The sequence below is a fragment of the Oryza glaberrima genome, chromosome 7 (genome assembly GCF_000147395.1).
Source record: "Oryza glaberrima chromosome 7, OglaRS2, whole genome shotgun sequence".
In the NCBI taxonomy this organism is placed as follows: Eukaryota; Viridiplantae; Streptophyta; class Magnoliopsida; order Poales; family Poaceae; genus Oryza; species Oryza glaberrima.
The window spans coordinates 20,291,839-20,306,866 of record NC_068332.1 but is presented as its reverse complement, the minus strand read 5'-3'; the positions used below and the strand labels follow the sequence as shown (position 1 = coordinate 20,306,866).

The following is a 15,028-nucleotide window of genomic DNA, read 5'->3' as shown; positions in this document are numbered from 1 at the left end:
GTTTATGTAAGAAACCTAATCGAATTCATACGTTGCGCAGGGGGCATGCTAATCTTCTCTGTATCGTTCCAATTGTATCGGCTGTTATAAAAAAAAAAGAATTCATACGTTGCTTGCTGCACGGTCAAATCAAATGCATGCTTTGCTTGCTGCTTATTGTAATTGTGCTATGCTACTACCTGGTCTTGGTGCATCCATATTACCCAAGTTTCACAAGCAGCAAGCATATGCTGAATAGTTGCCGATTGTTGTACCCAATACTAGCAGGAAGATGGACCGACGGAGTTTGAGAACTGCGCCCAAGGTGGCAGCGAGGAAGCAACGTTTCTCGGCGGCGCATCCTAGCGGACGAGCTCCGGGTCATTCCCCGCCGCGGACGATGGCGGCGGGGTGAACGCATGTCATCAAACTCTGGAGATGTGTTTGCTATCACTAGTGAGCTTGAGCTTTCATGGGTTGGTTCTATTAGCCAGTACTCTCTTCATCTCAAAATATAAGGAATTTTAAACGAATGGAAATGTAACACTTCCTAGCACTATGAATTTAGATATGGAGCCTGTTTAGACTCGTAGTACTAGAAAATATCCCATCCGTTCAAAATCACTTATATTTTGGGATGGAGGTAGTATTATTAAGGGCACACGTCATGTGAGAGATGTTATATGGTTTGGATAGTGGATGAGTACTGATTGCACGCTCGTTTCAGTCACCCCCATGAAGGTAGACAATCCTGGTTCCAACGGGAGACATATAAGAGATGAGGGAGGCTCGAGAGTGTGGGAGCATCTCACTGGAGTTATAGGAGGACGATTGACTTCAAACATAAAACAATTTGGCAGTTGGAGAAGTGGTAGGGAGGAGATGGCTAGCAGGGTTCACCAGGAACAGTGGTGACGCTATGGATGCAGGGGTGACAGAATGAAGAGGGTGGGATAGCGGCGATGCACAACTAGTGAGAACAATACTACTACTAGGACTCTAGGAGACAAGGAGGACGAGTGTGATTGAGGGATAAGGTTTCTTGCACAAATCTTAAAGAGATTTCATCCATTGAAAATCGGTTGATTTTCCCCATGAAACAATTCAATGATAGGTAGACGGTCTCTATAATTTAGTGCTTTTCACAAACAAACTTGTAGCTCAGTGCTATGTCGAAGTTAATCATTTTCCGCATCAACTCGAAATTTGGCACTGTGGAAGCGATACTACACTAGACACTGAAATGGCAAGAAGTTGGTGCCAATCTCTTTGGTGCACACCTCCAAACAAAGTCACATTTTCCCTCTATCCCTCTTCATATATGGGCTTATTCATTTTGCTACAACTTTCAACTCTACCAATTTTATTTGACAATAAACTGGACAAGTCGCATCTTTATTTGATATGATGTTAGATTTTCCAAGTTTTTTTCAATCTTATAATTAATTTATGATATTGGGATTTAAGTGTGGTAGAGAGGGGACAAACTCTCTTTTCTGCTCCATCCCGCTCTTCAAACAATGGTGTGGTGAGTTGGTATTAGACTTTCAAGGGAATTGATAAAGCAGGGTACACTGCTTCACTTCTCATAATATATTTTTACTTTTATAATGCCAATTTGGTTGACGGTCAGTTTGCCGCATTTAATATTAAGCAAGACCAATTTATACAACTATTTGGTTGAAGCCACAGTTGTGATAATATTCTCTTCCAACAAATTAGGTCTGATGCATCAATAACTTAGAAAAATGTGCCAAAATTCTTTTAGACTTATTAAGGTTTGGTAAAGATTTCGAGCATCTAACCTTAGAGAAGTTTGACAACTACTATTGACTGACAAACGATGGCGACTTGTAAGGCTCTGACTAGCAACTAAACAAACACTAATTCTTGAGATTGAGATGAGGGTGCGGGAGGTCAACGCTAACGAGGGTGGTGCCAACCTTCGACAACCCAAGAGAATGGGCAGCAACCCCATTCACGACACTAGTTGTAATGGACTCTATACCATAAGTACCAGGGGTTATATGGCTGTGCTGTAAATTGTAGCTGAACAACCCATAATCGTTAACACTAAGATGTTTATCCTCCATGTCTAGAACTCTATAGTTAAATTCTAGGTTTAATTTTCGAAAAATGGCTAGGAAGTAAAAGGCCCAAATTTGTAAGATTTAACAAAAATTAACCAATCTCAAAAGAAATTAGATGCTCGTACAAACCAAAGCTGATCAAGGGAGCTCCAAAATCTGAGGATATTCGACGAAATTCGAGCGGAAAGGTGAACTCGTACTTGTTCACTGTCCATGTAACATTGCGTGAAGGAAGACAGCTGGAGTATTATTGTAGTAGTACCACCATCCAACCAGCAGCCGGAAGACCGATCATTTTTAACGGACCAATTGCGAGAATACGCCACAAGTTAGCGTGGTCAAATCTCAGGAAAAGCACTGCAAGTGCGAGACAGAGCAGAGAACAGTTCAGCATTTTCAGGCTGCTAGCTAGCAGGTGCAGTCTTCCAAATGGAGCAAAAAAAGAAGAGAAAAAATGCCAGTTGCGCCCAGCTGTCCGGAGCACGTCTCCACGTGAGAATCGCCGAACGACCCGCCACCGACACTGACATGCGGGCCCAATCCCCCGTACGCACTCGCTGTCCTGTCACCCAAACCTCTTCTTCCCGAAGCCTCTCTGACCGCGTTGCATTCTTGCGGCTCACGAGTCACGACCACCCAACCCAACCCACCCACGAAGACGTCAACACGAACGCGAACGCGCGCGCGCGCGCGCGACGGCGCGAGCCGTATGTAAGGTTCGCTGCGGCTTCTTCTTCCGCTCGCCCGCGCGCTCATGGCCGCACTCCGCCACGCGACGCGGCGCGCGTAGGAGGCAGGCGGCTCGTGCGTATAAGAGGCGACGAGACGAGACGACGACAAGAAGACGCCGGAAGCAGAGGCAGGTAGCGTAGCGGCGGCAGTGAAGCGAGGGACGACTAGCGACGATGAGTTCTCGCTCGGCGGCGCGAGGAGGGGTGCCGCGGCCGAGGAGGCCGAGCAGCGGCGGCGGCGGCGGCGGCAGTAACACGCCGAGGCCGGGCGGTGGGGGTGGCGTGTTCCCCGGGCGAGCGGAGGGGTTCAACTGGTGGGGCGCGGGCGGGCGAGCGGCGGCGGCGGCATCGACGGCGCCGTTGGCGAGGCGGCAGGCGTGCGGCAGGGCAGGCAGGGCGTCGGCGATGGCTCGGGTGCCGACGGGGAACCGGGAGGTGGTGCGGCGGGCGCTGTCGCCGCCCGCCACGCGCAGCCGCGGCGCCGGCGCGCTGAGGAGGTGGAGCTTCCGGCCGGCGCCGAGCCGGCTCCGCAACGCGTCGTCGTCGCCGTCCTCCCCTGCCTCGCCACGGTCGCCGTGATTTTTCTCCTCTGCCGCCATGGCGGCGGTTCTGACCGGATTTTGGCATTCTTCCGTTGGTGACTTGGGGTAGGCACCGGAGATTACTGTCCTTTGTAATTAGGAGTAGTAGTTTGTAAAGTTTAATTTTTAGATGATGATCCTCTGTAATTAGTAGTTCCAGATTAATTCTTTTGACATGATACACGTACACTGGGAAAATGAATTTTGAGAATTACACGGTACAACGCAGATACTCACAACGCACGCGCACTCACTCCTATGAGCATTTTCGAAGAGGCGCCTCGCTGTCGACAGGTACATCGCATGCCACTGAAGAACCCAGTACCTCAGATGCTACTGAGGCTCTTGTAACCATTAGGCTACAGGCCCTTTCACACTGGGAAAATGAATTTTGATCAGGTTAAGTTACACTTGCGCTGTGTTTAGTTCCAAAATAATTCTTCAAACTTCTAACTTTTTCATCACATCAAAATTTTCCTACACACAAACTTTCAACTTTTTCGTCATATTGTTTCAATTTTATAGTGAACTAAACACATAAACACAGGCTTGATGAAAAATGCACTGTTGTATAGGCGAGAAATTTCAGTATATGCCATTCAAGCGGCCGAAGCATCTCCCCGTAAGCTCAAGCTCCGCCGTTGCCACCTTCACTGTGGATTCGCCGTTGGAGTATAAAAAGATCGGTAGATCACCGAGAAACACCATAGCCGCCGGACTCGATCGATGGCGTCGCTGACTCCACCACTGTGCTACTCGATTCATAACACTTTTCAGAACTTGTTGCCGAGGGCACGAAGTGTTGCATTCCGTGCCATCCGATCCATCCAGTACAAAAACGGTTTTCCAAACAGCCAATAATCATTTTCCCGGACGAGGGGAAGGCCTGACTACACGCATAAGCCTGTGAAAATGAGGCGCCATAGCTATCCACCTGCGAAAATATTTTGGGCGAAAAAAAAAATCACCACACCCCCCTACCCAATTCAGCCACGCCGCCGCCGCAATCCTCGCACCTTTGGCCGGATCTAGGGTTAAGGTTTTGGGGGGAGAGGGAGAGGGAGAGGAGGTGAGGGGAGGCTGTTGCAGGGGCAACGCCGCCACCCTTCCCTCCCCCCTTCAGCCAGATCTGGGAGGGAGGGAGGGTAACCGTCGCCACCGCTTGGAGCCGCGTCGACGCTGCCAGGAGGGAGGGAGGGGAGGGAAGGGAAGCCGCCACCGCCGCCCTCCCCCCTCCGACCAGATTTGGGAGAGAAGCCGCCGCCACCCCCCTCCCCCTTCCCTCCGGCCAGAGCTGGGAGGAAGGAGGGGAGTCACCGGCCAACACGCCCTCCCCCATGCCCCCTTCAGCCGGATCTGGGAAGGGAGGGGAGGGGAGGGGATCCGGGCTGGGGGTGGTGCGACGCCACCTCCGCTTGGAGCCGTTGGCGCCGTCGCCATTGCGTATCCCCTCCCTCCGGCCGAATCTGGGAGGAGGGACGGAAGCCGCCGTCGCCGCCCTCTCTCCTCCCCCCTTCAGATGGATCTGGGAGGGAGGAGAGGGGAGCCGCCACCGCCACCGCCGCTAGCCACTGCTGTCGCCGAGGAGAGAGGGAAGAAGAGGTGGGAGGGAAGGGGAGGGGAGCACCGGGGAGAGAGGCAAGGAGAGGTGGGAGGGGAGGGAGAGGGACTTAGGATTTTTGACTACATGTGACAGTTTTTATGAGCTTAGGTATTTTCGTAGGCAGATCTATTAAGAGATCCCAGGTAGACGACGAACTCACCCACGGTTGTCATTTTTGTAGGTGGTCATTTAACTCCGAGAGGCCTACTCGTCTGGAAAAACATGCCATCGTCTAGAAAAATGGTTTTCCTGGTAGTGATCGGGAAGTCACGTCGTACGATTATTAGCATTGCCTGTCGTAGTCGTTGTAGCCACGGAGGTCGGGCACGATGGCATGGAATCCCTGGCCCTTCTCATCACCATCGGTTAGCTTCTCCTCGTGTTGCTACTCTACTCTCCCACTCCAACACACTTTTTGAATAGAAAACAGCACTATAGTGCCTTTTCATTGAATAGAGCAGGAGAAAATACAACCCCTAAAGACAAAATGAAACAAGTAGAAACACTATAGCTATACACTATACAGAGTGCGGGATTAACTCACGCAGCCGCTTAGCCCCTACTAAAGCGCAAAGGCTAGCCTTTTCTTTAATTTTTGATAGAAAAAAACTCGTTGTCACCTCTTTTTGTTAAAGATCCGCCGATTCTCTCCTTTCAGCACACTGGGAGGACCTTAATTAGTGGCAAGCGGCACATAAGGAATAGCCCGTCGACGGAGGCCCGATGCGTGTGCCGGTAAGACCTTGGTGGCTAACGGCGTGAGCGAGGAGCTCGCCAATGGTGCCCGGATGCGCGCGCCGGGATGACCTTGCTGGCTGGCTGGCAGCGCGTGCCGAAAGGACCTTGGCGGTTGATGGCGTGCACGAGGACGAGCTCGTCGTGCTTGGACCTCAGCGGCTGGCGACGCTTGACAGTGGCCAGATGCACGCGAGGAGGACATCGACAGCCGACGGCATGTGTGAGGAGGAGCTCGCCGACGGCGATCAGATCCATGCGCTGGGTGGACGTCAGGACCGGAGGACGACGCGTGGTGCTGCTCGGTTTCCCGGGATTCCACACTGTCGCACCTCACAATCTCACATCCATGGCTACGGCAACTCCGACCGACCGACGATGCTGACAAACGGACGGCGCAACACACACAACTGACGACGCGACTTCTCGAATTGACGAAGTAGTATAGAATGAAACAATTTGAATCAGTTGTGGTAAGTTTTGAAAGTGCCGTTAATTGAGTGGCATTACTAAATTTTTTCCGTTATATGCATATTATACCTACTTGTACACCTGGACTGTGTTTAGTTTGGTTGAAATTGAAACGATGTGACGGAAAAGTTAGAAGTTTACGTGAGTAGAAAAGTTTGATGTGATGGAAAAGGTTGGAAGTTTGAAGAAAAAATTGGGATCTAAACACGGTGCAATTTCAGTACTACCTCCGTCACAAAAAGAGTATAGTTTTGCATTGTTTATGTCCAACGTTCGACTGTTCATATTATTTTTTAAAAAAATATGATTAGTATTATTATTATTATTAGATTATAAAATATGAATAGTACTTTATGTGTGACTATTTTTTTATATTTTCTCATAAATTTTGAAACAAGACGGACGATCAAACGTTGAACACGGAAACCCACAATTACATTTAAATTGGGACGGAGGTAGTATCAAACATCAAAATTGAGTTGAAAAGGCAACCTTCTCTCTCTCACTGGTCGTGGCAGGGCGACCTCAGACTATAGATGGCCAAAAGGCCCGCCCGGCATGGCCCGGCCCAGGCACGGCCCACCAGCCATCGGGCCGGAATGGCCCGATCGGCACTTCGTGCCGGGCCGTGCCGGCCCATGGGCTGCGCCTCCCGCCCAGACACGGCCCACCAGCTGTCGGGCCGTGCCGGGCCGGCCCGAAGACGCGGGTGGCCCACCGTGCCTTTTTTAAATAAGTCTAGTTTTCGTCCCTCGTCTTTGGGCTGTGACATAATATAGCGAAAATAAGTCTATTTTCCGTCCCTCCACTTTGGGCTGTGACATATATATATATAGTGAAAATAAGTCTATTTTATGTCCCTATTCTTTCGACCGTGGCATATAATATGTCTATTTTACTCCCTATTGTTTATGTGTCGGGCCTGGCATGCGGCCCATCGTGCCGTGCCGGCCCAACGTGCCGGCGGAGAGGCCCAGGCACGGCCCGGTGGTCGGGCCGGGCCGGCACGGGCCCGACCCTTGACGGGCCGTGCCGTGCTTGGGCCGGGCCAAAACGCCGTGCCGTGGGCCGGGCCGTCGGGCCTCGGGCCTTTTGGCCATCTATACCTCAGACGCCCCTCCAGTTCCCCTCATTGGCTAGGGCTGTGGTCTTTGCTCCATGTTCCCAACCCCTCTTCCTCGTATTCCGCGCGCACGCTTTTTAAATTGATAGACGGTGTGTTTTTTGCAAAAATTTTCTATACAAAAATTGCTTAAAAAAATCAAATTAATCCATTTTTTTAAAAAAATTGTTAATACTTAATTAATCACGCGCTAATGGACTGCTCCTTTTTTCGTGCGGGGAGATGGGTTCCAAACCATGTGTTAACAGTGAAATTTGGTAATCGGCAAAGACGTCATCAGCTTAGAATCATTATCGGCTACAGCATCTCGGAATCTCGGAATCAGCCGATGGGAGTTATCAAGTCGCCAATAGTCGGATTCCTGCTATATTCAGTTAAGGAAATCAATCTACTAAAGGAAGCTTATCCCTAAGTGACCGAGTTTAAAGAGGATGCGGCATGGCAGTTTATCTATTAATTAGGAATAGTTTGTTAGTTTCCTTTTATCTTTAGGAAAGTGTGTTTAGTGTCCGATAAGGACTTTATATTTTCCTTTTATCTTTAGGTTAGTTTCTTTCTTGTCTGACAAGGACTTGTATCAACCCATGGGTATAAATATGTACACCCGGGGTCTATGTAATCTATCCTCACGATCAATACAATTCGGCGCATCGCCACCTTTTACCTTTTCTATTTAATTTTATCGTCCGGCGGGACTTGGCACCCGACGCGGGGCTGCATCGGTGTTCGATCTCCGGCGAAGGGGTAAGTCCAATGTTCTGCCGGCCCGGGCAATTGTCTCATCTACATCGGCGTCGTTCAAGGCTGCATCAGGACATTCGACCTCTTAGATTACTCTGGTTTGGATGATATATTTGCCTACCTATTTATCATATGTCTCTGTTAATCTAGTCTTAGCATATCAATTTAGCTCTATCGGCTGCTTCTCGTTTTAGGGTTTATGCCGGTATCGGCTAAATCGTGTTGCTAGATTAGATTAGCTTAGACATCTACCACCCTGAAAACTCAATCATCGACTTGATTGTCTAGATATTATGTTTCTTTTCATACTTAGTGCCGCATCAGTTATGTTTGATCTACTAAGTCGTGCTTAGAACCATAATCTCTAGCCTGCTTCTTGATTGCCAATAAGGGTTTCATCGGGGTTTTAGCCGGTGAGTTATCTGGACGTTGCATCGGCTCATAAGGATTGCATATACATATAAGTTTGATTTAGCCGATGACAACAAAGGTTTCACTGTTTAATCTAATCTGTGGATTTATTGACATCGGTCTTCCAGCCGATGTGTGCTTTAACCTTCGGATCAATGTTTATTCTATCATATTATTGTTAGCCGATTGATTTATACTGGATTATATTGCTATATTATATTATCATCAGCCGATTGCCTTCATATCATTATCTACATTGGACATATAGCCGATTGCTTACACCCTATCGCTATCGGCTGGTATCGGCATCGGCTATTATCGGCTATCGGCTAGAACTATTCCATCGGCTTGTTAGCCGATCTGCTGTTTTGATCTACTATTTGCATATCTTGTCAGTTGCAGGATCAAACTAACTGGCACGCCCGCATCTCATCAATCTTTGGACCTGCACTGGAGCTAAGCAAATCTCCCAGGCCGGTGTATTCGATTTTTTTCGTCAACACCATGACATGCGAACACACCCTAGGTTTAAGAAAACTGGTCGGTTATCATGAAACTGTCGATGGTCGTTTTCTGGTATTGGATCAATTTTCGTGCAACGTTGGTTGAAAGTCATTGATTTTACAGGTTATCGATTGGTTTTCGATAAACCGGTGAGAAGCGGTTTTAAATTCCAAAATAAAAGGTTAAACCATTTCCACGCTGTCGACGGGGGATACCCGTAGACCGGATATAGAGGGTATTGGGGTACGCTGGTACGAGGATCTACATAATACGACATCAAGTAGGCAGAAAACAAAGATTATACTGGTTCAGGCCCCTTGATAGGTAATAGCCCTAATCCAGTTGATATGGGATTATATGATGGAAACCACATGTTACAAAGGGAACAGCGGAACTCGACGATACCGACGAGATCGTAGTCGAGTTGATTCGACTAGATCACCCTGCGACTTGGCTCCTGTAGGCTCCGGCTTCGTAGGCTGTGGTGAATGTGTTGGCGGTAAGATTCAATGCCTTAGGTCCTCCCGGGGGGTCCCTTTTATACCGTAGGTCAACTGGTCTCCAAATAGGACCCGGAGACATCGGACCCGGTATGATACAATGACGACCCAGTTCTATCCGAGTAGGACTCCTTCCGTCTGTGAACTCCATAATGAATTTCCTTAACGTATGCTGAAAACGTCCGTATGCACGCAAGTATACCATATCGATATGTAACGTATATCGAAGGGTAGAGGGTATACCTTACCCGTAACCCTGACAGTAGCCCCCGATTTCTGCTTAAATGAACTCGTGAAACCGATCGCGACTTCCGATGTCGAGGTTGTCGTCGTTCTCAGTGTGAGGAGTGAGAGACAAGGAGTGATCGACAATGCCAGGTGAAGCTCAACGGTCATGAGTGAATTTAAATTGATGTCCGAAAAACTGCCGCGCGTAACGGACCCAGAAATTTTCGGCGGCCATCTCTCTCCTTTCCTTGGAATTCTCAACATCGGAAGTGCGTCTATTTAAGGGAGTTTTGGGGATCCAATTTGAAGTCCGCCTGTTGTGAAAAAACTGTCCAGCCTCCAAGCGTCCCTCGTCTTCTGCGCTCCCGCAAAAACCCTAGCTAGCTCATCTCGGTCCTTCCTCTGGCGATCCCCGGCGGCAATGGATCTCGACAAGTCTACCACCACCAGCGCGTCGCTGAAGAAGCTGCAGGAGGATGGCGCCCTTCCTGGTCGCGGGACCATGGAGAGAGAAGCAGGAGGTACTGAACCCCAACCTGTCCTGGGTCGCATGGTTGCGATCGAGGATTATATTCTCTGTGGCTTTCTTCCTCCGCCTTCTGAATTTCTTCTCTTGGTCTTGAATTTCTACGGCCTTTCCTTGCTCCATTTGAGCCCCAATTCCATCGCCTTCCTGAGTATCTTTTCGCATCTTTGTGAGGCCTACATTGGGGTAGAGCCGTTTCTTGACCTCTTCTGCTTTTACTATGAGTTGTCCTGAGTATCTTTTCGCATCTTTGTGAGGCCTACATAGGGGTAGTGCCGGATGTGTCGGTTTTCGACTTCGGGATGGCCTGAAGTCGCGATACATCCCCTTCCAGTGCCCCTCATCTCGCAGCAAATGGTGGGGGAGGTGGTTCTATCTTCATATATCATCTTGGACCGCCAGACCCGCCTTGACCCCATCCCTCCAATCTTTCATCGATATCATTGATGACCTCCGAGTACGGGGGTTGTCGGGGTATGAAATCGCTGCCAACTTCATTGGTAGGCAGATCCAGCCACTCCAGGCTCGAGCCCACCCAGCCTTTGATTATTCTAGGCCGGAGGACGCGACCCGGGTTTCTCCTTGTGGTATTTTTCTTTTTAGTTAAATTGACTCCCTTATGTGCGTGTTCTTCCCGACATATTGAATTCTGGTCTCGATCTATAGGCTTGGATAGCGCAACCTTGGAGCGCCGCGTCGGCCAACTGATGATCAGTGGCCCGACAACGGCGAGCAACGTCCCCGTCCCCCTTTGCGAGAAAGGGGCAGCCGAGCGCGAAGCTGCCATCAATGTAAGTGTACTCAGCGGTCCTTTTGCATTATTCTTCCGGGATCGCATTATGACTTCATGAAGCGTAGGCTCTCCCTCTGACTGATATCATCGGGCCGCTCGTGGACCATCAGGTGGCGGCGTCGCTGAAGGAGAAAGTCGCCAAGGAGGCGTCTGACGCTGCTGCCGCTGCTGCCACAACGAGTGGCGACAACGTTCCGAAAAAGGGGAGGAAATTCTCCTCTGTGATCGTACATCGTTGGAAGACGCCCACCCCCTCAGTAAGCTCTCCTGGTCCTTCATCACGTAGTCAGGAAACTTCCACCTCACCTCATATACGTTATACTCCAGGCCTCGGATGCGTCTCCCCCGCCTCCGCGACGGTAGCGGCTTGTGACGCTCGGCGAGAAGTAAGTGAATGAATTTGAGGTTTCGTGACTTCGTCAAACTCTTGCAGTCTGTCTCAATTGCAGCCTTTCGCAGGGCGGCGCGGGTGAAGGCAGCGCAGGACGGGTCTGGGGGACCTCCAGCGCGTCTCCTGCTGTGGCCTCGATGGATGTCGTGGTCGTGCCCAGGAGCCGCGAGGCGACACCTAGCGGCCCAGCCAGCGATCTCGTGGCTGGTCGTGGTTCGCCGGCTGTCGTCCTCACCTGGGAGCAGCTCCAGGTCGAGATGGGGCGCCTCCTCAAGGCTGGTGCTCGCGGCATTAGTCGCGAGATCGCGGAGGCGAGGGCGGTGGCGGCGTCGTCGGCGAATGAGCGCGCCGACCGGCTGGCGCGCGATTTGGAGGTTTGCGAGGACCTCCAGAAGATGAGGGAACTGGTGGCCGGCAATGAGCGACAACGGTAGGGACTAGAGCACCGCATGTCGGAGCTCGAGAACAACTTGTCAGAAATCTGTGGCTCGTTGCGGGTCACCTATACTGGTCTGCACCAGCTCGCCGGGGAGTGCGGTATCAAGTCTACCATCCCGGCGAATCCCGATGAATTCTCGCTGACGTCTTCTCTTGCGGAGCTAGCGACGGCGATGGAGGAGATCCCCTCCAAGCACGCGGCCAGGATCGGAGAGGAGACGTCCAACGGGATCTATACCGGGGCGTGCCATGTCTTTGCGTGTGTGAGGCTGGCGCACCCTGAACTCGATCTGCGGAAGATCTTGGATCAGGGGGCGGCTAGCGACGCGCGCAAGGATGTGATGGAAGAAGTCGGCGATCTGGGGGAGTCTGTTCTCCCACTTTTTGAAGAGTAGGATTTTGACTCTCTTGTACTCTTTAGTCATGCTTTGTAAAACTTTCATTGGTTCCAACCGCCTTTGTGTGTGTAGTCATCGCCTTAGCTTTCTTTAGCATTTTGATCTTGAGTACTTTGTTGCCATTCGTAGAGATGTTGATGTCAAGGATGTCCAGCAGCGCGGGCAGCCTGAGTTGCTAGTGGTCGTTCCGTTGCTTGCGTTCGAGCCACATGTTCCGGAGGGCGATGTAGCTCAAAATTCGCATGTGGAAACGGGCATGGCGATGACTCCCTTAGGTTGCTTATCTCTGTTTTCATCTCCTTTACTCTTCCGTCTGGATCGATTTGATTTGCTGTATTCTCGGGAGAGAAGAGCAGTTTGACTTAGTCGTTTCCATGCTGAGCAGACCTCGAGAGTGCGCTTGCTGACCAGGATCGTCGCATCCAGTATTGGAGGACGAAGTTTGAGGTCGCGGAACTCGAGAGGACTATGCTGGAAGTGAAGAACGACCAGGCCATGGAGACACTCCGGGGTCGCGAGGTGTGGTTCAACTCGTATCTGAAGAGTTGCTGCACCTCCATGTCAAGGGTCTGTAGAGAGCTCCGAGTACCCCGTGGGGATCCCGAGGAATCGGCGGCTAGATACATCTCGTGGCTGAATGGGGCCTGCACCCAGCTCGAGGGCATCGGCCAGCGTATCGACGAGGCCCTGAAGCAGGAGTGTCGTCGATCGAGCCGATATGCCGGGGGGCATGTATTGGCTTGTATACGAGATCATCGTCCACAGCTGCACCTCGAGTTCCTCCACGAAGGGTTTTCTCGTTCTCGGAGAACTCCTACGGAGATAGATGGCCTGGCGAAGTCGATGGCGCCGCTGGCGGAAGAGGTCTTCCAGTCTATGGACTGGCGTTGGCCTTTCTGGTAGTCTCCGTGTCCTGTGACAAATGTCTTAGAGGAAAAGTGTAATATAATTTTGGATTTTTATAGAATTGTAAGAAGTACTTGTGAAATAGAAAAGAAATCTATCTAATTAAGCTTTCTTACTCTGGATGTAGCGTGTATGAGTGTCTTCTCACTTCGTGACTTCGATCAGTCGTTTGACCTTTGACCTGCCTCGGTTGAACAAGCACTGATCCTAGCCCCCAGCCGTGAAGTTGAAAAGTTTATTTCCGATTACACGGCTTGGTTAATACGCACGGCGAGAACTCTTACATGACCAGATCTTACATGGTCTTTTATCTCTACAGGATCCGACAAGGCCTTATCGGCTCTGGGCATCTCCAGCCGAAGTTCCCTTAGGTTCCTCGGAGGCCTTGTCAAGACGGCGTAAAGGGACATGATGATAGGTTTCAACGCCAGGTGTCATCTGGGTAAGGGATCATCGGGAAGGAACACTTTGATTGTAGTCTGTACCTAAAAATAGGCTTTATTGAAGCTGTAAGATGTCTTACAAGCATGGATACTATTGACTTATACATAGAATTTACGTAATTGATCAATGTTCCAGGAATTTGTCAACTCGCGACCATCACCGTCTGCAATTTTGAATGCGCCTGGCCGTAGAACTTGTGTGATCATGTACGGTCCTTCCCATTTGGGTGAGAGCTTGTTTCGCCCTGCTTGACTTTGAACTTGTCGGAGGACATAGTCGCCGATCGAAAGTGTGCGTGCTCGGATGCGCTTCTCATGGTAACGGCGAAGGGCCTGTTGGTAGCTGGCTGCTCGAACGGCAACTCGTTCACGATGTTCCTCGAGTAGATTCACATCGTCGTTTCGTTGCTCCTCCTGATCCTCATCGGAATACTTCTGTACTCGTGTACTTTAATGCCATAGCTCGGTGGGGAGCATGGCCTCTGAGCCATACACGAGGAAGAAGGGTGTCTCCTTGTTGGACGTTGTCGGTGTGGTACGCACGGCCCATAGTACTGATGGAAGTTCTTCGACCCACTTCTTGTCATGTGACATGAACCTGTCGTAGACGCGGGTCTTGATTCCTTATAGTACTATGCCGTTTGCCCTCTCGACTTGTCCATTGCTCTGAGAGTGAGAAACCGAGGCGAAGCAGATCTCGACTCCCAACCTGATGCAGTAATCCTGGAAATCAGCACTGATGAACTGGGAGCTGTTGTCCGTTATGATATGGTGGGGCAATCCAAACCTGCAGAATATCCCTTTGATGAATTTGATGGCGTTGTCGGCCTTGATTTCCCTCGTGGGTGTCGCTTCAATCCACTTAGTGAATTTGTCGATCGCCACGAATAGGAACCTGTAGCCGCCCTGTCCTCGTGGGAATGGCCCGAGTATATCTAGCCCCCAGCACGAGAACGGCCAAGTGAGAGGGATAGTCTGGAGTGTTTGCGCTGGTAGCCTTGTGTGTTTACTGTGGAATTGACAGGCTTCACACTGCTGAACCATGTCGCAGGCGTCTTTGAGGGCGGTTGGCCAGAAGAACCCTTGTCGAAAAGCTTTTCCGACTAATGTCCGACCGGCGGCATGCGACCCACAGATCCCTTCATGTATGTCGAGGAGGAGGTGTCTGCCGTCGTCGGACGAGACGCATTTTAGGAGTACCCCGTTTGGTGCCTTCTTGTATAGATCGTTACCGATCATACAGTAGACTTTTGCTTTACGGAATATTTTCTCGGCTTCTGCGTCGTCCTCGGGCAACTCTTCGCTGTCTATGAATTTAATGAGTGGGGTGCGCCAGTCGTCTATGGTCTCGATATCGGCAACGGCGCGCTCTGCCTCTGTAGCCCCCGAGCTGATGTTGAGGGCGACCGGGCTACCTTCGCCGCTTGCCTCTTTCA

General features: G+C 50.4%; 1 protein-coding gene and 1 non-coding gene across 2 annotated transcripts; one reads left to right on the top strand and one right to left on the bottom strand.

Annotated features, from left to right (window-relative positions):
* LOC127780971 (U6 spliceosomal RNA) lies at window positions 1-98 on the bottom strand. The gene has a single exon (XR_008018863.1). It is a non-coding gene; the product is annotated as a U6 spliceosomal RNA (small nuclear RNA).
* Window positions 99-2,690: 2,592 nt separating this feature from the next.
* LOC127780068 (uncharacterized) lies at window positions 2,691-3,592 on the top strand. Its single transcript, XM_052307023.1, has one exon. It carries the CDS (start codon window positions 2,975-2,977, stop codon window positions 3,377-3,379), a length of 405 nt encoding a protein of 134 aa, XP_052162983.1. The 5' UTR covers window positions 2,691-2,974; the 3' UTR covers window positions 3,380-3,592.
* The last annotated feature ends 11,436 nt before the right edge of the window (window positions 3,593-15,028 follow it).

Excerpts from the sequence above, each read along its gene's own strand:
- LOC127780068 (XM_052307023.1), top strand. The coding sequence starts at position 2,975 with ATGAGTTCTCGCTCGGCGGCGCGAGGAGGGGTGCCGCGGCCGAGGAGG.